At 43.7% G+C, this 26657-nt stretch overlaps 1 protein-coding gene across 3 annotated transcripts in view; it reads right to left on the bottom strand.

The window, feature by feature from the left end:
* Positions 1-26428, bottom strand: part of LOC109904103 (E3 ubiquitin-protein ligase HECW2) — a 66748-nt gene extending 40320 nt beyond the window's left edge. The window contains exons 1-10 of one of the 3 annotated variants that reach the window (XM_020501238.2): positions 25787-26428; positions 19442-19501; positions 6668-7490; positions 4357-4464; positions 3340-3434; positions 3180-3249; positions 2282-2451; positions 1762-1901; positions 1443-1543; positions 455-1314 (exon numbers count right to left, since the gene is read on the bottom strand). In XM_020501238.2, the coding sequence (XP_020356827.1) occupies positions 455-1314; positions 1443-1543; positions 1762-1901; positions 2282-2451; positions 3180-3249; positions 3340-3434; positions 4357-4464; positions 6668-7061 (1938 nt within the window). In that variant the 5' untranslated portion in view covers positions 7062-7490; positions 19442-19501; positions 25787-26428. Of the gene's footprint in view, positions 1-454; positions 1315-1442; positions 1544-1761; positions 1902-2281; positions 2452-3179; positions 3250-3339; positions 3435-4356; positions 4465-6667; positions 8753-19441; positions 19502-25786 lie in introns of those variants that run through there. The other 2 variants (XM_031793780.1, XM_031793781.1) reach the window with 2 other exon arrangements.
* Between the last annotated feature and the right edge of the window lie 229 nt (positions 26429-26657).

Below are 26657 nucleotides of genomic sequence, written 5' to 3'. Positions count from 1 at the left end.
TAGAAACATTGTTTGATGTAGTGTTGTATTAGCTCTGTTTTCAACCTCAGAATGAGAACCAATCCTGAAACAGGAAGACCACTCAGTGAGCAAGCAACTTTATAGCTTTAAATCCTGAATTGTTTCTTTACTAAATGTCTCATGGACAGACACGCATAACTGGTATCCTAGCATCTGTCAACAGACGGACGTCTAACGAGGAACTTTGATCCGATATTTCATCAATCAACTTGCAAAGAGAGCTACCGCCCTGCTTCCACTCCTCATTCTAGCATATTTTCTAACGTGTCGAATTTGATCGAGCATCTGACACAATCACGCAAGATTTTCGTTCTGGGTGTCCGTGATTGTTCCTTGACTTATTACTACAGATATATTACAGGCTTTTTTATGTATTGCATAGAGAACCTTTAACCACGGGTATGATCTACTCACTTAACCACCAGTCACTCACCTCAGCCGTGGACATTGTGATTGGGCAACTCTCTGAGGAAGAGAAGACTGTCTGTGGGGCCATTGCCATGGAGCAGGTGTCAATCGGCATCAAGGGGTTGTCAGCGGGCCCCTGGCCCTCCTCTGGCCCCTCCAGGCCCACAGTCAAAAGACTCTGGGACAGTGCCTCTGAGAAGAAAGGAACTTCCTCCACCTCCGAGAAAACATCAGGCTCTGAGGAGTCCTCGAAGTCGAGGGCCAGGTCTAACTCAGGGGCCACATTGGATTCACCACCAGGGGCACCATCTTCACCCGTTACCACCAACTGTTCATCTCCCGCCACCCTGGGTTCCAGCTGCTCAGGGTCAGGATCCTGCTGTAGCTCTGGGACAACGTCTTCTTCTTCAGGCCCCTCGGGACCCCCGTTGAGCAGCAGGGGGGACCCGGGCACCGGGTAAATGTCAGTGGGCCCCGAGCGCTCCTCATCTTCGTCTGAGTCAATGTGCAGCATGGCACTGAGACGTGTGTGAGTGGGAAAGCTAGAGCGCAGCTTCGGTGAGGCGGCGCCCAGGGGCCTCTCTCCGGGGCCCTTGGGGGCCTCGATGGCATCCAGGCCTTCGCTCAGGGACCTCTGCAACCGTAGAGGGCCAGAGTAGGATTCACCCTCTGTGGTTCTGCCCTCTGTACCGCTAAAGTCCCTGTAGTCTGGGACTGGATAGGCTGTGGCCCCGCCTTCCCAGGACCTCTGTGAGCCCAGGGAGCCAGTAGGGGAGGGGCCTCCAGTAACCACCCCCGGGAGTAGGTGGGGCAGATCCTCGTCATCTGATGGAGTCCCAGGGGCCCCGTTATTGGGCACACCGATGATAGAGTCTGGAGAGGCCCCTGAGCATGAACGAGATCAAGATTCATAATTCTGTAATACCTTTTTATTCCATTACAATTCAGCAGTGTGTACTTCAATTAGGTATTGTTGTTTACAAACACAATAAATTACAGGCAATGGCCCTCACCGTCAGGTCCAGTGGATGTGAGCTCCACCCTGAACTGCATCTGGCCACTCACGTGCTCAGTGGGCAACCGTCGACACAGAGAGAAGCTCAGAGGCTGGAGACTGAGGATAGACGGACAGACAAACAAACAACCAAATGCAATTACTGAACTATAGTTAACACGCAATGATAAAGTATAGAGAACAATCAATAATTATGAGCATGGGTCTAAATGAGCATCATTAAAAACACGTCTTTGAGTGTGTATAAATTGTTTGTTTGTTTTAAAGCACATTTTGTGTGTGTGTGTGTGTGTGTGCCCGTTTTCCAGGTTACCTACCCAGGTATTTTCTCAATCAGCCTCTGCACAGGAATGGTCAGCTGACCAAGGAAGCGTTTGATGATTGGTCGACTTTTGGCAAACTTGTCCTTCACCTCGATGTTCAGAATGTCTGTCATCAATGCTACAAAGGTGTATTTCTACAGAGAGAGGGAGAAACAGACTGTTAGCTAAGCACCATCTGACCTTTCTAAGTAAAAGTGATTTGCAGTGAGCAGAGGATTAGCACCAATTTAAGTGGACAGCAACTTAATTGGAAATCTGAAGTGCAACTCCATGACAATCTGAGCAAGGAGAAGCCTAGCGGGGAAGGCTCGCTCGGCTCCCCATGAACTCTATATTTCGCTTCTTCAGCCATATTGATTTCAAACGTTTAATCGTTACAATATTGTAAATAATAGGGAACACATCTAGTGAGTGAACCAGTGATCTATGAGTGGAGTGAGTGTGCACGTTTGTGTGTATGTCTGTGCACGTGTGTGCGCGTGTGTGTGTGTGTACATGCATGTATATAGATCACCTCTCCGCGCCACTTAGGGTTGGTGGTATTGGCGATGATGGCGGAGCGTCTCTCCTGTCCGTGGTGGCTGAAGGTGGGGAAGCCACTTCTCTTCCCAGGGTGGATGGACATCTTCAGGTAGGGATCCGGGTTGAAGAACATACCCTTCTTCAGCCCCACAGCATGCATATCTACACAGAGGATGATCGTCATTAAATCAGGGGCTGGATATGTCAAAAGTCTCCGAGTAGGAGTGCTGACCCAGGATCAGTTTAGCTTTTTTAGCTCACAACGAATAAGACTACATGAAAGGTGTGGTGGGAGGGGACATCACTCCTACTCTGAGACCAACTACATTACCTTGTTATTTAACCTTCCAAAATGGACATGTCAAGCCATTTCAATAAAGGCTTTTATCTGCAACTGCAGTTTTGCCCAAGTCCAATTGTTAATGTCACAAGCCAGGGAAATCAAAGAGCAGCTTACCATTTGAACTCATATTGCAAACGAAGAGTTGCAGAAACTTTGGCTTTTTCACTAGTTGTCGGAGGTTTATTGCAAGGGAAGGATGACATACATACACATTCATTCGGTTCTACTTTTGTGATAGAAATCCGTGCTCGAGGCCAATTGGAAGAAACTTTAGTCAACGATTGAGGCTGACTGTATAACTGCATGCATGTCGGATGTTAGGAGCAATGCAAAGTTGGAACTTATTTTCAAGTGGGAATAATACATGTAAGGAGGAATAAAAAGGTCAAATAAAGAAGTAGTAGCAGATTGTAATAACGAGTTAATTGATAATGGAAAACTTTGACGCTCTTCTATTAAAATATTTGAATCCGAACTATAGAGGGCACCTTTTCTAAGTCAGAGTCAATGAGGACATCTTCCTGGTTTTAGCCAAACCACATCTCACCTGTCAAAGTAAAGCTGATTAGTTTGCGAGGATGATCTGTGGATGACTGCCCCTCACTTTGACCTTCTCCCTGAGAGACACAGAGAAGTTGAATGTAAAACACACACACAGACACACCACACACACACACAACAAACCATAAACACACAGGCAGACACACCAGGACTCCAGGGTTCTTCACAGTGATGCAGGGGGTGGTTGCTCTCAGGGCTCCACTGACGCCGTGATAGTACTTGAAGCAGATCTTGGTCTCAGCTAGAGGGAAAACAGAGAGATGCATGATATGAACACCATCCCTCGTTTCTCTCTTCACCCACTCTTTGGCTGGCTGAGCCTCAATTATGAGACGTGACTTGTAATGTTCTTACGCAACAGGGAAGTACGTACATGGAGTAATGCAAAACGTACAAATCTTGCTCACAATTACTTGTGTTTGCATGTATTATAGAATTAACAAGTCAATTAAAAGTACTATACTGTGTAATTGCAGTGTAATTACCTTCCCATTAGTTACCCATGGAATAATGCCACTACAGTTGTTCCCTATAGGCCCTGCTCAAAAGTAGTGCACTACGGGGCCTCCCGAGTGGAGCAGCGGTCAAAGGCACTGCACCCCAGTGCTAGAGGAATCACTACAGATCCGGGTTCGACCTATAGCGACAATTGGCCCAGCGCCATCCAGGTTACGGAGCGTTTGGCCGGATGGGATGTCCTTTTCCCATCAAGCTCTAGCGCCTCCTTGTGGAGGCCAGGAGGATGCACGCCGACTTCGGTCGCCAGCTGTACAGTGTTTCCTCCGACACATTGGTGTGGATGGCTTCCGGGTTAAGCAAGCAGTGTCAAGAAGCAGTTTGGGTGAGCGAGGTCGTGTTTCGGAGGACGCAAGGCTCTCGACCGTCGCCTCTCCCGAGTCCGCACGGGAGTTGCAGCAATGCGACAAGACTAACTACCAATTGGATATCACGAAAGGTACAAAAATAAAATTGCGCACTACATAGGGAGCCATTTGGAATGAAACCAATGTCAATTATTAAGTATTGTATCTCCCCCTTTCTTAATCCTGTCCCATTGTAATGAGTGTGGTCCAAAGACCTTTTGAAAAGTAGTTTCGACATTATACTTGATCATATTTCTCACTGTATGAATACCACTGATGCTTTCTCTCCTCTCCTCTCACCGTCCATGAAGTAAGGCCCAGGCTCCAACCGCCAGACGATCTGGCCCCTCTGTGTCCCATTCACCCCACGGTTCTTACAGTCCCACACATTGGATGGGCTGATTTCATCTGGGCCGGCGAACAGAAAGAAAGCGCCATCAGTCCAGTCAGTATGTGTTTGGGGTTCTAAATGAGTACATGGTTCTAAAATGTGAGTGCGTGCGTGTTGTGTTCTATGAAGACATGACAGGGCCCCCCAACCTCCTAATTATTGTCCAACTTTGAAAATGGTTGACCCCAAATAACATTATAAATGTTATGGTCAGATGTTTATTGAACAGCACTTGTCTATGCTCCACATTGCAGCCTTATCACAGCTGTTGTTCCATGTCTGTTTGGCCTCATGTCATATAACCATGACAGATACCTAACTTCAGACAATTTTCCTTTAATCCATAAATGTAGTGCCTAAAATGCATTCTCTACAACCTCTAACACAAAGGACAAGAAATTGTAACCTACCGTGGTGTTAAAACTGAGGGAATTACGCTGTACGTAGCACTTTCACCCCCCCAATAATGAACCACCACTTCAGGCTGAACTGAACGAGCACGAAGCAGCACAATGGGGGGGGGGGGGGGGAATAGAGGAGGAGGAGGTAAGGTGATATCATTGAATGTCTGCTTAGTAGTGGAAAGTGGGAGAGCACGGGGCACCCCGGGGGATTAAGACCCTGACGCTAGTAATGAAGTGCATGATGGCCTCGTGATCGATAGCCACGTGGCCTGGCGCCCTCCCTGCATGCTTTCTCTGCTTTCTCCTGTCTCTCATATTTCAACCTTACAGTGAACCATTGGGATCCTTCTTCCTTAAAGGAGGGAAGTCCAGTGAGGTCAAGGGGGGGGTGGATAGAGGACTCATGGAGCGGAGTGTCTAGAGGTCGACTGACTCGTCCGACAGCCAATTGTATATATTGGTAAACCGGTAAATGAGTATTAGAGTCAATCATAATGTGGTTGCTCTAGCTTTCTGTTAAATAAATACTAGAGAGTTTGTTGGCTGAATGTCTCTAGTGGGTATGCATAATTGCATAGAACCGAATTGGCCATACTGTAGTTTCAAACAATATGTGGTTCATAATATGAACAAATATGAATATGCTAGATAAGTTGCTTTTCACTGCAACAGGGGGACATTTAGGCTTAGTAGCCTTATGCAGTGTGCTGCTAAAGCAGGGCTATCATGTTGGGGACCACCCAGAATAGTCTAAGTGTATATGGTATACGTGATGGTGTGCGTGTAAAGCCTATCTCATGTTTCCCAGTCAAAACAGGTTGACAATTATTATTATGACAATTTGTGCAACGTTTTGGTTCATTTTGGTGTTCGGCTGTTTATCGGCTGCACAACGTATTTTCTTGAGTCAAGTCGAAGTTTGGTAGCCGTAGTCTATGCCCCTTCATCGTTGATTGGTCAACAGTACTACTGCTAGTAGGAGTGGGAACTATGGACGGGATTGTTCAATTAAGTGTTTGAGAGACGTCTAATTTTCATGCACGTTTTCTTAGTTGAGAATGTAGTTATATGTCAAATCTGCAACTAAGAACTCCCCTGCAAAATTATTATAATTTTTTTTAAATCAAGAAATCTTAGACTAATTCTGACTATATGAGGAAGTGTATACTGGCTGTGTTGTTGCTATGGCCTCTCAAGAGGGACAAACAGTAATATTGCTGCTTTCTTCTAGTTTTTCATGCGTATGTCTTTTAAGAGAGCATGCGTGGTGGCACACATTTAAGTCACCTAGCTGAGTTCTGCTAGGAGCAAACAGAACCTAGTATGCGGGCGCCTTTATAGTACACCAAGTCAGAAGTATTTCATGTTGACTCAGGCCTCCCTTCTGTGGAATTTCAACAGCTCCAGTTTCAATATGGACTCTGGAGACTCCTGCACCAGAGACTTGCTATTCTCAACTCTACAAAACTAACTAGAATCAGCCGGTCCTACAGAGCAGCTATCTGTTCAGTCAGCTCAGTACAACTAGTTAATCAAAGAAACACTACTGTTATATAATCAATGAATATGGAACATTTCTTTCAACCTTACATTCCATGCTCCACCAGTAAATGGACATGTTTCTCAACTCCAGTTCATTTTTATTCAGGCAGATACTAACACTCCCAATTCAACAAATCAATGGCTATATTATTAGTTGAGAAGTTGAATCGTACTGGATTATGTTCGTGCTGGAGCAACCAGTACAGGTGTTCTACTTTAAACTTTCCTAGTTATGAACTACACCATTGTGAAATGAACATACTGAATGTCTCACCAATGTGATACAGGCCGATCCAGTCGGTGGCATCCACCTCCTCCTTGATGTCCCAGGAGATGACCAGGTTCTGGCCCCTCCCCAGCGTGAACTCCAGTGTGGATGCAGTCAGCGACGAGCGACCCTGCGAGGTCACCAGGTCTGTGTCGCTGTTGGCCCTCGGGAGACCCATGGGGCTGCTCACCACAGAAGCCGTGTCCCTGGCGGCACCGCCTCGCTCCGCCAGGCTCCGCAGGTTCTCTGGGCTGAGCGTGTGCCGCAGGTGTGGGCTGCGCCTCCGTGGTGCCGACAGGTGCTCCCGCCCCACGTGTGCAGACAGTCCGTGTGCATTGTGGGGGGGGGCTGTGTGGGGATGGTTACGGGTCCTGGGAAGGACCGCGAGTGAGGGACGCATGGTGGCTGCGGAGGAGGGACCAAAGCAGGAAATTTAACGTTTGGCAGGGTTACGGAAGACGGCAAGGTGTTGATGGGGCACAGATAACCGGAAACCCTTGGTCTTAGTGGTTGGGTTAGGCATCAAAGATATGGCCTACCTCGGCCACTTAACTATAGTAGCTTGCTACAGCTTTAGCTTTCCGATGGTGGTGTCAGTAGTGTTTGGTGTGGAGGCTGCAGACCTTATCCTTCCATAGAAGCTCTGTGGTGTGTTGTACCTAAAGTTCTGACCATTCTCTCTCTGGCCAATGTACAAACAGAAAAATGTCTTGAGTGCAGTATGCCATCCAGGAGCAAAGACAGGTTGAAGACACAGCCAGCATTGTCCACGCCGCTACCCCAAATTGACACTGTCCAACAAGCAAAGATCAAGAGAGAGACCTCGAGGCTAGGAAAGAACAGAACAAGGCAAGATGGAGGGGAAAATGGAGGGACAGAGGCAGACAGATGTCAGTATTCCTAACAAACGAAATTCCTAACAAACACGTCAGTATTCCTAACAGATGCCCTATACACACAGCAAATGTAGTGGACACTGCTGTCAAAGATCCAGTCACCTTGCCTGGCTACCCAAACGCTACCTAATGCCCACGGACATGACTGTCTTCCACGCAATGAGTCTGGATTCGAGTAGCTCCCCAACAATATCTAGAATGGAAATCTATTTAGGACCATCCGATTGGTTCCACACGTGGGTAAAGCAGTGTTTTGAAAATTCGTCATTGGCTTTGATACTCTGATTGGTTAGAGATACAGTTACTGATGACTTTGTTTTGTACAGCACCCCTCATTTTGACACCACCACATGACTTCAATGACGGCAGTCTCCGACTGAAGTATGTAGCGAACGATAAGAGCAGCAGAAGAATTTCGTTTGAGGCGACAAGCACCAAGTCACCAATGCAGTACTAGACGTAGCCATTCCAATTTACACACCGCGTCATTCTCTACTTCTTAAATCAACCTTCCAAATGAATCAGGAAATCTGTGTGTGTGTGTGTGTGTGTGTCTCAGATTGACTGCCCCAGAAAAGGCAAGTGGAGAAAGGCAGCTGTAACTGCTTCTCTGGAAGCTCCTAATTCAGCAAAGGCAGCTGGGGGATATCAGGTGGGGAGGACTATCTGATTGGCTGTCGGATTCTGAACCACAGCCGTTTAGTAGGAAAAGGGGGACATGCGACTTAATGATCCAACAGGAGCTTATTTTAGATGTGCTGAGCAACAACCAAGGCTTTTTGAAGCTTGGGTATAATTTGAGCTAATGCTAGCGCAAGTCATTTTTGATTTGGGCTGATCTATGCTGGGCTCGTCTCGTCGGCTGGTCAGCACTATTTTAGCCGACTATGCTGTTCTGGCTGCTTGGAGACCATTGCATAGTAATGTAGCTCCTCTGTAAATTGAGGCGATTTTTGACGAGCTTAAGGGGTGCGAGCTAAATCAAGTACCTAAACTATCTGAAAGAATAAATGTTAGGAGCCAGGTCTACAGCCTTCAGAGTCAGCGATGAAGAGGCGACTCCGGGATGCTGGCCTTTTAGGCAGAGTTGCTCTGTCCAGTGTTAGTTCTTCCCCCCCCCAATCTTAATATTTAATTGGCCAGTCTGAAATATGGCTTTTTCTTTGCAACTCTGCCTAGAAAGTCAGCATCCCGGAGTCACCTCTTCACTCTTGACGTTGAGACTGGTGTTTTGCGCGTACTACTTCATGAAGCTGTCAGTTGAAGACTTGTGAGGCATCTGTTTCTCAAACTAGACTATGTACTTGTCCTCTTGCTCAGTTGTGTACCGGGGCCTCCCAAGCTTTCTATTCTGGTTAGAAACAGTTTGTGCTGTTCTGTGAAGGGAGTCGTGCACAGAGTTGTACGAGCTTTTCAGTTGCTTGGCAATTTCTCGCATGGAATAGCCTTAATCTCTCAGAGCAGAGAATAGACTGACGAGTTTTGGAAGAAAGGGCTTTGTTTCTGGCCATTTTGAGTCTGTAATTGAACCCACAAATGATGATGCTCCAGATACTCAAGTAGTCTAAAGGCCAGTTTTATTGCTTCTTTAAATCAGAACAGTTTTCAGCTATGCTAACATAATTGCAAAAGGGCTTTCTAATGATCAATTAGCCTCTTAAAACTATAAACTGGCATTAGCTAACAACATGCCATTGGAACACAGGAGTGATGGTTGCTGATAAATGGGCCTCTGTACACCTATGTAGATATTATATAAAATAAAATGTGGTTTTCAGCTACAATAGTCATTTACAAAATTAACAAGTGTCTACACTGTATTTCAGATCAATTTGATGTCATTTAAAAAATGGACAAAAGTGCTTTTCTTTAAAAAACAAGGACATTTCTAAGTGACCCCAAACTTTTGAACGGTAGTGTAGTTTAGAATGTTTCTGAAATACACATGATTGCCAGTGTTCTATTTGTGACACTTAGGGTGTGGGTTGATGGTCACTAGACTTGATGCCCTGATGTTATAGACTGTTCTCATATCTGTAAGTAGTGCTTGACACCAGAGCAAGTTACTGAAGGTCCAAGGACCGAGGACACACAGTTTATTCACTGTTGCATTGATGACATTATGTGGACACGGATGTTCTGATTACTTTGTGACTGCCCTTTGATGTAATTGATTACTGATGATCGTCTGACTACTGTGATCTCTATTGTGGTTTTCTGTAGTAGCTGATGTTTGTAACTCTGTAGCAGGAGACAAAGGTCACTGCTACACTGGGTTTTCTATAAGCCCCTAGGGCTAATGCTGTCAAAACAGTTTCCTGTCTGATTGGGGTATAAGGGCTTGTTTAGAGAAGGCCAGGTAGACTTTATTTGCTTCTGTGCTGGGTGGTGTCTCCCTGTTGCAGCTTGTAATACACAGAGTGATTTTTGATTGCTCTCCTTTTGTTCAACTGGACATTCCTATAACAGACACATACTGTGCGTATGTGTGTGTGATGATTGCCTGTGCTTCCAGACTGATGCTGAAACTGGAGAAAGGGATGCCTGCATGGATGTCCCGGAATCAACCAGACTATATAACTGGGGCACACACACGCACAAACAGATATGGGCACAGCTACATGCACACACTTACTTGTGGGAAGAGGAGCAATTTCAGTAAACAATCAGAGGCTTTACAGTCGAGAGACAAAAGTCTGTACACTTGCATAGAAGTTATGTAACTGTTCTTGAGGTCAGTGGCGCAGCTGTGTAAGGCACTGCCTCTCAGTGCAAGAGGCGTCACTGCAGTCCCTAGTTCGAATCCAAGCTGCAACACATCCGGCCATGAATGGGAGTCCCATAAGGGCAGCACACAATTGGGGTCGTCCGTCACTGTAAATAAGAACTGACTTGCCAAGTTAAATAATGGTTCAATAAAAAAATAAAACATGTAAAACAGTCCTCAGATTCTATGTCTGTGTTCTGTTGTTTTCACTGATCTGAGTGGGAGAAGTCTGGGTTGTCTTTGTCACTGAGCTAACGGGATAAGGAGTCTGTTTCACTACCTCTACACACAGGGCCATGACCTGAAGATCCTTCTTCCCTTCCTTGAAATAATTACTGATCTATCATGACTGGATGAAAGCTTCCACTACACTGCTTTCATCCATCATGTCATGTGAGATCTGTGATTGATTGACATCTGAGAAGAAAAGGAAGCAAGGATGGTGGTAGCCATCTCTGTTTAGGACAAGAAATGCAGGTTTGAAAGGTAGGTGAAATAAAAAGGATGCTCTTGTGTAGTGGGACCCACAGATTCCATCTAGTGCCTTGAAATTCTGGTTATAACTGCATGAAACAGTGTATTATTAGGCCTATAAATAAATAAAAGTTTGATTTTGCGCTCATTGGACGCCAAGCTTATGGTAAAGCCATAGAATCTTTTTGTTGGACAAGAATACCAGAGTGACATTTTGCTTGGCACAAATACTGGTAATTTCAACTAAGAAAATATTTTTTTCCCTCCTGATAGCGTTGAATCAACGTGGAAAACTGACTGGATTTGAAAGTAGTCATCGACATAAAAAAGGAATTTTGAAAACGTGTGACTTTTTCCTCAACCAAAGTTTAACCTAAAGCCAATGGCATGGTTCCAATTTTTGTCGGTATCAATTTGAAATTCCAAACTAGATTTTGAACCTCCATTCCTTCTTTCAAGGAACGTCACTGATCTGAGTAGATCGGTGAAAGATATATCGTTGACTAGGTACGCTTTCTCCGGTTCAGTCATGCTAAATCAATCATTACTTCAAGGAAATAAGAAAGGAAGGCGAAAGGGAGATACATGCAACGTTTTGTATCGAACGACAGGGGTGAGTATAGATATTACCCTTCGGGAGTTTATAACATCACTGCACGTCAGTATTACAAATCCCGCACACCTCAGACCTGGGACCCACTTCCAATGGCCACACAGTGTACCATCCCACTTCGAAACACCAATGCAGTGAAGAATGGGGTTGATTAACTCCCTGAGAGCGGATGGAGCCATGGCTGCCTTACTCCAAAAGGAAAAGTGCTAGCAACAAACCTTGGTTAAGTTCACAACTACAGTATTCATTCAAAACGGGAAGTTGGTGAACTGTTGTATTCATCGCATGTGACTAATAAAATTTGATACGAAATAAACTATTAAAAAAATAGAATGCCTGGAATAAGGATATTGCCTTTCTTGGCAATTGACCCGCATTCTACCAACACCACTGGACACTTAGTGGGAAAGGTATCACTCCCGCTCTACTTATACATCTGTGTCCCTGCTGGAGGGTGGTTGGCCCTGTGAATATTGATTGACAGCGGTCTATCTTCCAGGCTTCCTGTTGATAGTCTGTCCAGAGGAGACCGGGGCCTCTCAAAGACTGAAACACTCAGGGAGGATAGATGACAGTATGGAAGAGTGCACACACACACCTCTTGCCAAGGAGAAGTGCTGAATCTTCACAACGCAAGGTGCTGTATACAGCACTCTTTTGCAGCACACACACACAAACTTGCACTCCCATTATGTCATGCGCATGGGTGTGTGTACACACTGACAGTAGTATGTTAGCAAGTGTGTGCACATTATTGTTTTTTTAACTGACAGCACAGACCTGTATTGTTTATCAAATACTGTAATGGAAAAGAGTTTGTGCATAAATGTGCATAAATCAATGTCTGGGCTTGAGTACAATATGCTCCTCCTGTGATGTCAGCAAAGGGGTTCCTTTACTGTATGTGTGTTGATGTCAGCATAGGGACCCCTCAGTGCTCCTGTGGAGGTGACTGCAGCACTTTCCTGCTTGACAGAACAGGCACCTTGGGGAGCTGGCACGAAGAGTGTCACCAGGATCTAAATGTACCTCAAACACTTTCAGTAAGGACTCAGACATACAGCCAGCACACACACAGGCATATGACGCATTCACATATGGCACCCCCAGAATCACACACAAAACCACGTGCAAAATGTGCTCATAGTCCACACAAAACACAGCTATGAGTATGACATGTTGTAAAATGAACTATGCTAACATTACTGTAGATGTAGGCTAATCATTCATGGACCCATGCACCATGGGTAACGCAATGCACCATGGGTAACGTAGTTCATCTAAACATGTACATTTTGTCAATGCACAGAGACCTCATAATACTGAACGCAGTTCTTACTCACAACGACAGTCTGTCTGTTCCCGAGTATTCCCAGCAGTATGCCATGGAGTTACAGTCAGGGCTACTTTGCCGGCTGCTTCCCAGTGAGAATATGTTCTTGGAATGAGTCACATGCTGGGAGGTATCCCAGCAGAAAAAGTATGACAAATGTATGCACTCACTACTGTAAGTCGCTCTGGATAAGAGTGTCTGCTAAATTACTTCAAATGTACGTATCCCAGAATGACCTGCAGTGTGAGCGAGCACCACGGAAGACGCTCCATTCACGCTCACTTTCTGTATTCATGAAGGATCACTTTAGAACGCAGATATAGTTATAAAACACAATGGAAGTGAAGGCTGCTAACATATGCACACTTCACAGGAATCTGTACCTTAAATGTTACCTTTACTGTAGACGTACACACACACACACACACAGTCAAAAAACACATGAAACAAGCATACAAACTGTACAGCCAACCCCAATTTGCTGTCATTACTCAACTTGAGGAAACCAGCTACACTTAACGTCTGAGCCGTTTAAGTGATTTTGTAGTCATTACTCAAACCGATACAGTCACTGTGACCCTGTAGGAGGTCCAGATGTGAGTTGTATCAGCTTGAAAATGTTGACTAACTCCCCCACTAAGCCACACCTCCAATTTCATTTCCCAGTGTGCCTTGCCCTTGAGTAAATAATTTAAAAACACATCTATGACCATGTCTCTATTTTCAGTCCTTTGGCCTTCACTCAGTGAGTTCCTAGGCACATATCATTAAACTCTTTATGACAATACATTACATATCGCATAAGGTCTTATTTTGAGGCCTAGATGTATTGTAACAGTGGCCTGAAACTCATGGTTTACAGGGCACACCAACCCTACTTGCGAGTCACATTATACTGTCTTGCAAAATTATATGTAATTCCCATTGGAATCCAGCCAGAATTAGGATATCCAACAAAATTTTATTCACCCACAACCTGCATTCATAAATGACTGCCAGGGACAGGAACAATGTGAAGAGACTACATAAGCCATTTAAACTGGAACAACTATTTCAGTAACACGTGCAAAAAACTAAATGATTGGATTCATTTATATTTTCATATATCTTTGTCTTGCATAATCAATCACTCAATGTACATGCAAAAACTCATATTAAAAACAATGAATTTTTTACCTGTAGTAAAGCATGCTAGTTCAATTAAATTATCTTTTTTTTAATTTTTATTTATGATGTGACTTCATTTAGTTGAGTCAGTACCACAAACATTGGAAGTAATAATTACTTTTCATTGACCGAGTTCAACTTACTAGAAGTATTTGAGTTCAAAATGCCTTGGGGTTTACAGGTCATTGTTCTTACTCTCCCTACTTACTGTACATCACTGTGTCCGACTACACCTACACTGTAGGACTTACTTTCCCCGCAAAACAGATGGCGACAAAGACAGCCAGAGACAACGAGGGACAATAACATGCAAACGTTACCACTCTGGGTTGCCGATAGGCACAGACCTAGCATCAGCTTTCTCATCTCTGAACCGTGACCTTAGAATGGCGTCGCCCAAACGTCGTTATGTGTTTTTTACCATTTCATTTTGAGTTCAATTTCGTTTCCTGAAATGGGTTCAAATGTAAATGATCATCTCGACCCTGTTGGTGACTGCATTCGTCCAACCAAGTGAGGCTTGGCAGGACTTAGAAGTTTGTGAATATGGGCAGTTCCATCTATACTGAACAAAAATAAAAATTCAACATGTAAAGGGTTGGTCTCATGTTTCATGAGCTGAAATAAAAGAGCCAAGAAACTTTCCATATACACAAACAGATCATTTCTCAAATGTGTCACACATTTGTTTACATCCCTGTTAGTGAGCATTTCTTCTTTGCCATGATAATCCATCCACCTGACAGGTGTGGCATTTCAAGAAAATTACCATGCTGTTTAATCAGCATGGTCATTACACAGGTGCACGTTGTGCTGGGAACAATACAATAAAAATGTGCAGTTTTGTGACAACGAATACAGTTGAAGTTGAAAGTTTACACACACTTAGGTTGGAGTCATTAAAACTTGGTATTCAACCAATCCACAAATTTCTTGTTAACAAACTATAGTTTTGGCAAGTCAGTTGGGACATCTACTCTGTGCATGACAAGTAATTTTCTCAACAATTATTTAGAGATTATTTCACTGTATCATAATTCCATTGGGTCAGAAGTTTACATACACTAAGTTGACTGTACCTTTAAATAGCTTGGAAAATTCCAGAAAATGTCATGGCTTCAGAAGCTTCTGACAGGCTAAATGACATAATTTGAGTCAATTGGAGGTGTACCTGTGGATGTATTTCAAAGCCTACCTTCAAACTCAGTGCCTCTTGTGGACCTCTGCAAGTCTGGTTCATCATTGAGAGCAATTTCCAAATGCCTCAAGGTACCACATTCATCTGTACAAACAATAGTACGCAAGAATAAACACCATGGGACAATGCAGCCGTCATACCGCTCAGAAAGGAGACACGCTCTGTCTCCTAGGGATTAACGTACTTTGGTGCAAAAAGTCCAAATCAATCCCAGAACAACAGCAAAGGATCTTGTGAAGATGCTGGAGGAATCAGGTACATATGTATCTATATCCACAGTAAAACAAGTCCTATATTGACATAACCTGAAAGGCCGCTCAGCAAGGAAGAAGCCACTGCTCCAAAACCACCATAAAAACAGAGACTACGGTTTGCAGCTCACATGGGGAGAAAGATGGTACTTTTTAGAGAAATGTCCTCTGGTCTGATGATACAAAAATATAACGGTTTGGCCATAATGACCTTCGTTATGTTTGGAGGAAAAAGGGGAAGGCCTGCAAGCTGAAAAACACCATCCCATCATGTTGTGGGGGTGCTTTGATGCAGGAGGGACTGGTGCACTTCACAAAATAGATGGCATCACGAGGTAGGAAAATTATGTGGATATATTGAAGCAACATCTCAAGACATCAGTTAAAGCTTGGTTGCAAATGGGTCTTCCAAATGGACAATGATCCCAAGCATACTTCCAAAGTTGTGGCAAAATGGCTTAAGGACAACAAAGTCAAGGTATTGGAGTGGCCATCACAAAGCCCTGACCTCAATCCCATAGAGAATTTGTGAAAAAGTGTGTAAAAAAACTGAAAAAGTGTGTGCAAGCAAGGAGGCCCCTACAAACCTGACTCAGTTACACCAGCTCTGTCAGGAGGAATGGGCCAAAATTCACCCAACTTATTGTGGGAAGCTTGTGGAAGACTACCCAAAACATTTGACCCAAGTTAAACAATTTAAAAGCAATGCTACCAAATACTAATTGAGTGTATGTAAACTTCTGACCCACTGGGAATGTGATGAAAGAAATAAAAGCTCAAAGAAATGTACAATTTTTCTGACATTTCACATTCTTAAAATAAAAGTGGTGATCCTAACTGACCTAAAAGAGGGAATTTTTACTAGGGTTAAATGTCAGGAATTGTGAAAAACTGAGTTTAAATGTAAAACTGAGTAATTACATGCTAGGGTCACCTTTGGAAGTGATTATAGTAGTCTTTCTAGGTAAGTCTAGCCATAGATTTACGTCAAAATTGTAACTAGTTCACTCAGGAACATCATATGGCATCTTTGTAAGCAATTCCAGTGTATAATTGGCCTTGTGTTTTAGGTTATTGTCCTGTTGAAAGGTTAATTTGTCTCCCACTGTTTGTTGGAAAGCAGACAACCAGGTTTTCCTCTAGGATTATGCCTGTTCTTAGCACTATTCCATAGATTTCTATCCCAGAAAAGGTCCTTGTCGATAACAAGCATATCCATAACATGATGCAGCCACCACCATGCTTGAAAATATGAAGTGTGTTACTGAGTGATGTGTTATGTTTGGGGCAAATCCAACACAACGCTCTGTACTCAGTCCGCCATTGCATGACCAAATCTGAAGCAATCATAGACGTCCATGTTTCACAAGTTTGGACATCACAGTACAGTATAACACAGTTGAGAACAGCACAGTAAAGAAAAGTACAGTACAGTACAATACTTAACATATTTTTACTATACTCTACTGTAATGTACTGAACTCTACTGTGCCGTCTATGTTTCAGATTTTGTCTGGTCTGGCTCAACAAGAAGTGGTCTTGTTTGGGGGCAGAGCGCATTACAATTGCCAGTGTGTAGAAAGAAATACCCAAATATGCAATAGAAGGATATTGCATATATATTGCACATACCTGTTTGTAGCCATAATTCTGTATAGTACAGATCAGGGACCTATGATGTAATTCCGTTACCGGCTGTTGATCCACTTCACCTACTGTAGTAAAATAACCAAAATGTATTATATTTTTTTTACTCAAAGTGTCATGTCATAACTGACACCATATTCTTTCTTTAGACATCTTTGAATCTTAATTCAGAACAGATAACAGGTTTTGGAAAATGTGGTCGCAAAAATTTTACTCGTCATTCTGTTACCAAAGTTTGCATCTGCACAGGTGTTCCTGTAAATGTGTTTTATGAAACTTTGTAAAACCGCTCAAAGTAGTCCTTGTGCATAGAGTATTGTTTTTGTTTTCTGGTCCATGTCAGACTTTTCATACCCGAACCACGTCCATGCAACCAAAGTAGCCCCTCTTAGGGACGAGTGCTGTGTCTGCTTTGTGTCACATTCACTCTCGTCCATGTTTGTTTGTGTTGCACATTTCCTTCCATACGGCACGCCAAGCGTCGTCCAATTGGTGAAAAATATTGCCATAGAGTGATTTGCGACAACGAAATAAACGACAGAGCATATATATTTTTCAATTGTCACACGATATATCGTCATAGCGCCCAGCCCTAACAGGACAGTTAATTTACGCTGCCTGAATTATCTATAGACGGTTCCAACTTGTCAATTTCAAATTACTTTAACAGGTTTTATTTTCTAACAGTTGAAATTGAGATGTGTGCCACCTCATTAATTCGCATAAGTAGGCCATTTTCACTGTTAGAGAGAAGTTTGTCTGGCTCCGTAACACCTTCGACGAGAACCCAAGCACTTCCCCAGATCTAGTATCTCTAGTCAGAACAGGCCTTGCAAACTTTTCCCTCCTGGCCAGTGATGTAAAGTACTTAAATAAAAATACTTCAAAGTACTACTGAAGTTGTTTTATGAACTTTTACTTTACTACATTTTTGAAGAAAATGTGCTTTTTACTCCATACATTTTCCCTGACACCCAAAAGTACTCCTTACATTTTGAATGCTTAGCAGGACAGGAAAACTGTCTAATTCACACTCATCAAGAGAACATCCCTGGTCATCTCTACTGCCTCTGAGCTGGCGGACTCAAAACACAAATGCTTCGTTTGTAAATGATGTAAATGACGGGATATCCCGTAGGTCAAAACATATTAAATTAAAAGCCTTCTGGTTTGCTTTATATAAGGAAATTGAATGTTATACTTTGATAGTTAACTATATTTAAAACCAAATACTTTTGAGTTTTACTCAAGTAGTATATAAACTGGGTGACTTTCATTTTCTATTAAAAAGGTATCTTTACTTTTACTCAAGTATCAAAATTGAGTACTTCTTTCACCACTGCACCACTGTCTGGCACCCGCATTACCTTATTTATTTTACTCGACTGACTTGTGCTTTCACGACAACTGGGAACTCTGAAAATACGAGGTCAAATCATGATGTCAGTGAGTTTCAGATCGGAAAGTCAGATCTCTAACAAGAAGCCAGAGTTCCCCGGATGGAATTACGAGTTGGATAACCGTTAAACGATTTTTCCCAGTCGATGCTCGTTTTTGTACGAGTTCCCAGTTGTCTTGAACACGCTGAAGTCAGAAATTGGAGATTTCCCAGTTGAGGTGTTCAAGACATCAGATTGTTACTATGGTACCTCAGGGTTGCCAGCGCAGAGCCCCCTTTCCAGGGGTTTATTTAGCATGAACTTCTGTGTTTGCCCCCCTTTTATTGATAAATCCCCTATAGTAATATTTCCTGCATGCATTTGCTCTACTGTTAGGCTAGTATTTGGGGTGATGATCTGTGAGGTGATAACATTTCATTTGCATTGCGATTTGTCTAATACTGTAAATGACTTGTCAAGTCATGTCCTCCGGTTCTTGTATATACAGTAACAAGTACATTGAAGATGTGCATTATGCTGAAACGTGACCAAAGCTCAATTTTCAGGCAACGGACACAGCCATCTTTGACCGTAACTTTGTTCATTTGCGTGTTATAGTGAATAGCATTCTGGGATTGAGTTTTTGCTTGTCAAAAATAAACAACCATGGCTGCCATCAAAGAATTCAGCTGCTGTTAGCTTAGCTGACAGGCATCTCTTTCTAAACAATATAAAATTTCTCCCATCTGCTCACCAGAGATGTTAGGCCGCTAACTTATGTTTTGTTTGTTGTTGTGGGAGAAAATCATATACATGATTATAGTAATACAAGAGAAAGATACACGTATGGGTTAATTTCCTGTTCTGGTAAAATGCATTGTCTATTGTATAGGACAGAAAGCCGAGAAAGACCATGGGAGTATGGAACAGCTGGGAACACTAAAGTAATGCAGACACATAGACGCTTAGAATGGCTGGACATACAAAGGTCAGAGGGATATACGAAGGAGGGGGTCAGCCAAATGACCAACTGATGGATTATAGACATGACTCACATATCCTTAGGACATGAAGACGCTGAAGGAATGACAGGGGAGACCCACAGTCTGCTGACCCTAGATAAAACACAAACAGGAGAACGCATTAAGCTGAGTGAAGGGACAAAGCAAGGGTCTTGTCACCATTAGGATCTAATGGAAAGCAGATGTGGGCATTATTGGGCTGAACAAGCAGGATGCACGAAGTAGGATGGACTCATGGATTGTGTGTATAAAAAGTCAGAGCGAGTGCTCTGAAAAAAATGTGTGTGTTCCGCGGACCGCTCCGGCTTATGATACTGTTGTATTAAAAGTCTACATTGATTTTCACAAAGTTCTTGGTTGTGTCATATTTGAACCGATTTGCCACTACATTGTCAGCGCAACCTGTTATTTAGACTGGTTAATGGAATGAATTTGGCTGTGGATGTGTTCCATGTGATGCTTGGATGATGAAATTTGCATTTATATTTTACAATAAAAAGGTGAAATTGAGGAATTTATGTTGTGAACACCTTTATTTCCCATCAGTACAAAACATTGTTTAGATGCTTTTCAGACAACTCTTCCAAACACATATTTGCAATGGTATGCTGCAGGGACCACTCAACAATGATCACATATGTAATCGTACACAAAAAGGGTTAAAAACATTTAAAACCAATAATGAAAGAAATATACAATGTTGACACTGGTATGTTGAGAATATTGGGCTGAGTAAAAGCTTGTTGAGGGGGTGGTGGGGGGGTATGTCCCTAAGGGAGCAGCAAGTAGCTGACTAGTGGTGGCTATTTAGCGGTCTAAGGGTAGAAACTATTGGCCAGTCTCCCAGTTTTTGCCATGATGCTCCTGTACTGCCCGTGTCTGAGTGATTGAATCATGGAAAACAGGGCATGGTTTGGGTGGCTGGGGTCCCTGATGATCTTCTTGGCCTTCCTGCAACACCTGGTGTTGTAGGTGCCATTTAGGGAAGGCAGTGCACACCCAATGGTGCGGTCGGCTGCACGTGTCAACCTCTGAAGCACATTCCGGTCCGCGGCGGAGTTGCCGTACCAGGCTGTGATGCAGACTGACAGTATGCTCTCGATGGTGCTCCTGAACACTGAGGGCCCTCAGGGAGAGGCTGAATTTCCACACTTTCCTGAGGTTGAAGAGTCGCTGTCATGCCTTCACCACGGTGTCCGTGTGGTTGAACCATTTCAGGTTCTCCAAGATGTTTAAGAGGAGGAATTTGAAGTTATTGACACTCCACGGCGGCCCTGTTGATGAGGATGGGGGCGTGTCCAGCCTGGTTTCTCCTGAAGCCCACAATCAGCTCCTTTGTTTTACTAACATTAAGGGAGAGGTTCTTTACCTGGCACCATTCCGCCTACATCCTCCCGGTAGGCTGTCTCATCGTTGTTGGTAATCAGGCCTACTACTGTTGTGTCATCAGCGAACTTGGAGTTGGAACTGTGGGAGGCCACAGTTGTGCGTATACAGAGAATACAGGAGGTAATGTTGCCTACCTTCACCACCTGGGGGGGGGGGGGGGGTCAGGATGTCCAGGACCCAGTTGCATAGGGAGGAGTTCAGACCCAGGGCCATGAGCTTTGTAATGAGCTTATAGGGCACTATAGTACTGAAGGCCGAGCTGTAGTCGATGAACAGCATCCTCACATATGCATTCCTTTCTGTGAACCTATCAGGGCGGCAGGCGAATTGGAGAGGGTCAAGGGTGTCGGGGAGGGAGATGGTGATATGGTCTTTAACAAGCCTCCCAAAGCACTATATGCTGATGGAAATCAGTTCAGTTCAGTTACTTTCCATTTTTGGGAACAGGGATGATAGTGGACATCTTGAAGCGGGTGGGTATTAGCGGCCCGAGTTTGGGAGAGATTGAAAATGTTTGAGAGCACAACAGCCAGCTGGTCTGCACATGCTCTGAGGGCCGACTATGGATGCAGTCTTGGCCAGCAGCCTTGCGAGGGTTAACATGTTTGAATGACTTACATATGTCCTCAGTGGAGACCGTGGGTAGCCCACGTTGTCAAAGGGGCTCTCCTCGGCAGCCATTATCCTCGAATCATGAGGGTGTTTAGCTTCTCCGGTATGGTGGCGTTGGTGAATTTGATGTGGCTGGCTTTTTATTTCTAATCCGAGATTGTTAGGAGCCCCTGCCACTTACGCCTTGTGTTCGATCCGCTAAATTTCTTCCCCACTTTTTTCCCTATACTTGTATTTTGCCATCTTGATCGATCTGCGTAGTCGTATTTGTATGGTTTAACCAAACAATTGTCCCTGGTTACCTTGCCCTGTTTATAAGCAGCAGCTCACTCTTTCAGGTTTTCCTACAAGGCTGCTATCAATCCACCATTTTTTGAGTCTGGAACGTTTAGAAAGACATCGGTATCAAGTCATCTATGCATTTTTTGAATCCGGTGACTGTCGATATATTCATTGATGTTATTCATCTCCAGAGGCAACCCAGAACATATTCCAGTCCACGTGATCAAAACAGTCTTGGAGAATGAATTCTGAATGGTCGGACCAATGCTGTGTAGACATCACCACAGGAACATCCCTCAAGTTTTTGTTTGTAGGTGGGGAGAAACACGATGGAGTTATGGTCGGATGTGCCGAAAGGAGAAATGGTCAAGAGCAGAATGAAAGTTGGACAGTCAATGTGTTGGTAGTAATTACTTGTTAAATTCCCCCACAACAATGAATGCTGCCTCCAGGAATGCGGTCTCCAGTTTGTTCAGGGTCCAATTAAGATCTTTGAGAGCCTTTTTTGTTTTGGCTTGGGGCGGGATGTACTCGGCCATTGCGATAATCCCTGAGAACTCTCTCGGAAGGTAAAAAGGGCGCCATTTGATGACCAACTATTCCAAGTCGGGGGAGCAGAAGCTCGCAAGCTCCTGTACGTTTCCTCTGTCACAAAATGGGTTGTTGGTCATAAAGCAGAGCCCACCACCTCTGCTCTTGCCAGAGACAGCCCGCTTACGATCTGCTTAAAAAACAGTAAAACCCGCTGGTTGTATATAATCCGTTTGGATGTCAGAGGAAAGCCAAGTCTCAGAAAAACAGTATGTTGCAGGATCTGATGTCCCTCTGGAAAGAGATCCTCACCTCAAAGTTTGTTCATTAATGGTTGAACATAGGCGAGTAGCATGCTTGGTAACTGAGGATGGGTCACCCGGCGTCTTAATCTTATTAGGACCCCGCCACATCTACCTCTCCATCAGTGTCGTCGCTTCGTACTCTCCGGTAAGACTGCCAAGCAGCTCAGCGCCTAGTCCATTGTTCCGCCATCTCAAGGATTCCGGGGATGTTGAATGGACAGTGATTACCCAGCGATTTTTATTCCAAAAGTTCTACGAAGATGTATGTTGTAATGTAGTAAAACTGATTAACATTTCAGAAAATGCACACAAAAAAGAAGTAGAAACCGGCAATGTTTTATCGGCGCTCGAGACGAGACACCCTTCGTCGGCGCCATCTTAACCACCTACACATCACTAGAGCTTGGGATGTGTATAACAGTCAAAGCTCTGCTCTTCGATCACTCTCTACAAGCCAATATGTATCCCATGTACAGTACTGTGGGGCAAAAAAAGTATTTAGTCAGCCACCAATGGTGCAAGTTCTCCCACTTAAAAAGATGAGGCCTGTAATTTTCATCATAGGTACACTTCAACTATGACAGACAAAATGAGAAAAAAATATCCAGAAAATCACATTGTAGGATTTTTTATGAATTTATTTGCTAATAATGGTGGAAAATAAGTATTTGGTCAATAACAAAAGTTTATCTCAATACTTTGTTATATGCCCTTTGTTGGCAATGACAGAGGTCAAACATTTTCACAAGGCTTTCACACACTGTTGCTGGTATTTTGGCCCATTCCTCCATGCAGATCTCCTCTAGAGCAGTGATGTTTTGGGGCTGTTGCTGGGCAACACAGACTTTCAACTCCCTCCAAAGATTTTCTATGGGTTTGAGATCTGGAGACTGGCTACGCCACTCCAGGACCTTGAAATGCTTCTTACGAAGCCACTCCTTCGTTGCCCGGGCAGTGTGTTTGGGATCATTGTCATGCTGAAAGACCCAGCCCCATTTCATCTTCAATGCCCTTGCTGATGGAAGGAGGTTTTCACTCAAAATCTCACGATACATGGCCCCATTCATTCTTTCCTTTACATGGATCAGTCGTCCTGGTCCCTTTGCAGACAAACAGCCCCAATGCATGATGTTTCCACCCCCATGCTTCACAGTAAGTATGGTGTTCTTTGGATGCAACTCAGCATTCTTTGTCCTCCAAACATGACGAGTTGGGTTTTACCAAAAAGTCATATTTTGGTTTCATCTGACCATATGACATTCTCCCAATCTTCTTCTGGATCATCCAAATGCTCTCTAGCAAACTTCAGACGGGCCTGGACATGTACTGGCTTAAGGGGACACGTCTGGTACTACAGGATTTGAGTCCCTGGCGGCGTAGTGTGTTACTGATGGTAGGTTTTGTTACTTTGGTCCCAGCTCTCTGCAGGTCATTCACTCTGTCCCCCCCGTGTGGTTCTGGGATTTTTGCTCACCGTTCTTGTGATCCTTTTGACCCCACAGGGTGAGATCTTGCGTGGAGCCCCAGATCGAGGGAGATTATCAGTGGTCTTGTATGTCTTCTATTTCCTAATAATTGCTCCCACAGTTGATTTCTTCAAACTAAGCTGCTTACCTATTGCAGATTCAATCTTCCCAGCCTGGTGCAGGTCTACAATTTTGTTTCTGGTGTCCTTTGACGGCTCTTTGGTCTTGGCCATAGTGGAGTTTGGAGTGTGACTGTTTGAGGTTGTGGACAGGTGTCTTTTATACTGATAACAAGTTCAAACAGGTGCCATTAATACAGGTAACGAGTGGAGGACAGAGGAGCCTCTTAAAGAAGAAGTTACAGGTCTGTGAGAGCCAGAAATCTTGCTTGTTTGTAGGTGACCAAATACTTATTTTCCACCATATTTTGAAAATAAATTCCTTAAAAATCCTACAATGTGATTTTCTGGATTTTTTTTTCTCATTTTGTCTGTCATAGTTGAAGTGTACCTATGATGAAAATTACAGGCCTCATCTTTTTAAGTGGGAGAACTTGCACAATTGGTGGCTGACTAAATACGTTTTTTGCCCCACTGTATATTACAGGGTATTACATTGAGGGCTATGGATGGGGTAGAGAGCAAAGCGCTGCTGGATATGTACGACACATTCCCTCTCCAAAACTACACATATTTGATTAGTAGTGACCCTACTGGGTATTTCCCACCCCACTTTAGCTGAGACAGGTAGAAAAGTTCTCTACAAGACAATAAGTATCCCATATACCGTGTATTGCATTGCAGTGAATGGCGTGCGAGTATTAAGGAGTCACCAGTGCTCTGTATTAAACCGGTTGCCAGCACAAGAGACCATTTAAGTTTCAGAGTAATTCTGTATGGAGTAATTCCAAATAACACATTTGTATTTAATTGAAAGTGTGTTTATTTTAATATTGCCTACACAACAGCTTTCAACCACAGGAGGTTGGTGGCTCCTTAATTGGGGAGGACGGGTTCGAGGTAATGGCTAGAGCGAAATAAGGGGAACTGCATCAAATAAAACATGGTTTCCATGCGTTTGATGCCATTCTATTTGCACTGTTCAAGCCATTATTTTGAGCCGCCCCTCCCCTCTGCAGCCTCCATTGCAAATATCAGTATTTGTGTAAACTTTCAAAAGAAATGCAGGTATAAATACAGTATTAAACTTCAACAAATTATCCATTTATTTTGTCAAATGAGGTTGCAGTGTTGTGAATAAATTGTACTGCACTAGAGTCCAGCCCCCCCAATTAAAAAAATATATATATCGATATTCCCAAAGTTCAGCATGTCTTTGCAGGGGGACTCTTATTTTGAATATAAAAATACCCGATCGTGCTGCAGGCATACTATCCTGCTGCTAGGAACACGGTAATGCAAGTACTACCGACATCGATTAATTTGCATGTCAATACGTTTCTGTGGTGCGTCGAGGCCACAGGATCATTACCTTGCAGACAATCCTGAATAGGGACTGTACTGAACAGTATGCTACCAATACTTGCTATTGGGTTACTCTGGGATTTCCCTACGTCATTTCTTAATGCACATCTCATTAATAAGACGCAGGCTTTAAATCAATCACTTTCACTTCATTGAAACTGATCAAGACATGCACACATGACGCTTATACCAATGTAGTGGTTTGACTATAAACATATTTAAATTCCTTTTGTTGAATGGTGACAATGAACGATAATAAAATATAACATTCTGACCACGGGTGCATCGGGTAGCCTACCCATGACTTACCTTTTGCGCAGAGGTACGAGATAATAGACCCACAAAAATAAAAGTGAGCACAGCCTTTATCCGCAGTTATGGTGTTGATATCACGATGAATTAATTCGTTTCCGTTTTGTGCAGTCTCGGATTTATGGACGGGCGGGGTACCGCTTTAGGGGGCCCAAGTCCACCGCAGGGGTGTAGAAGTACCCTGGGTTTGAGTCACGTACAGCGTCGGCATCACTCCATCGGTTGGCAGCACCTTTGGTGTGAAATTTTCGGGTTGCGGAGGCAGGTCGGCCTTTTTGTAGCAAAATGTCACCGTGTCTAAAGGTGCGCGCTAGCAACACCATTCTCCTTAATTATTACAACTACACGGTTCGTTTTGTCTCCTTTTCAACGTATCCCCCCCATATTTGCTTCTTCATCGCAATGCGCCTTCTACACCCTCACGAATAAGGTCCTCCCTATCATCTTCTCTGGCAGCAGATTCTCAAATCCGAACGCCCTGTCCCGCAAGCAATGCAGGTTTGGAGCCAAACCTACCGAGTAAGATGGCGAATGTAGCCAACTTAATTATCGCAGTTTGGTTATGAGTCCTTTTTCTATCATTTTTTGAAATTATGCATAATATACCTGATGCGTGAGCCGTTCCTCCTCACTGTTGATATGGTTTCATTATATTATGGGGGAGAGCACAACGTGGGCGGTGACTTAAAAGGGACAGACCAGCGTTTCCCAAACTCGGTCCTCGGGACCCCAAACGGTGCACCTTTTGGTTATTGCCCTAACACTACACAGCTTATTCAAATTATCAAAGCTGGATGACTAGTTGAGTATTTAAATGAACTGTGTAGTAATAAGATATAAACCAAAACGAGTTTGGGAAACCCTGGGA

The sequence above is a fragment of the Oncorhynchus kisutch genome, linkage group LG2 (genome assembly GCF_002021735.2).
Source record: "Oncorhynchus kisutch isolate 150728-3 linkage group LG2, Okis_V2, whole genome shotgun sequence".
Lineage (NCBI taxonomy): Eukaryota > Metazoa > Chordata > Actinopteri > Salmoniformes > Salmonidae > Oncorhynchus > Oncorhynchus kisutch.
This window is presented reverse-complemented; position numbering and strand designations above follow the sequence as displayed.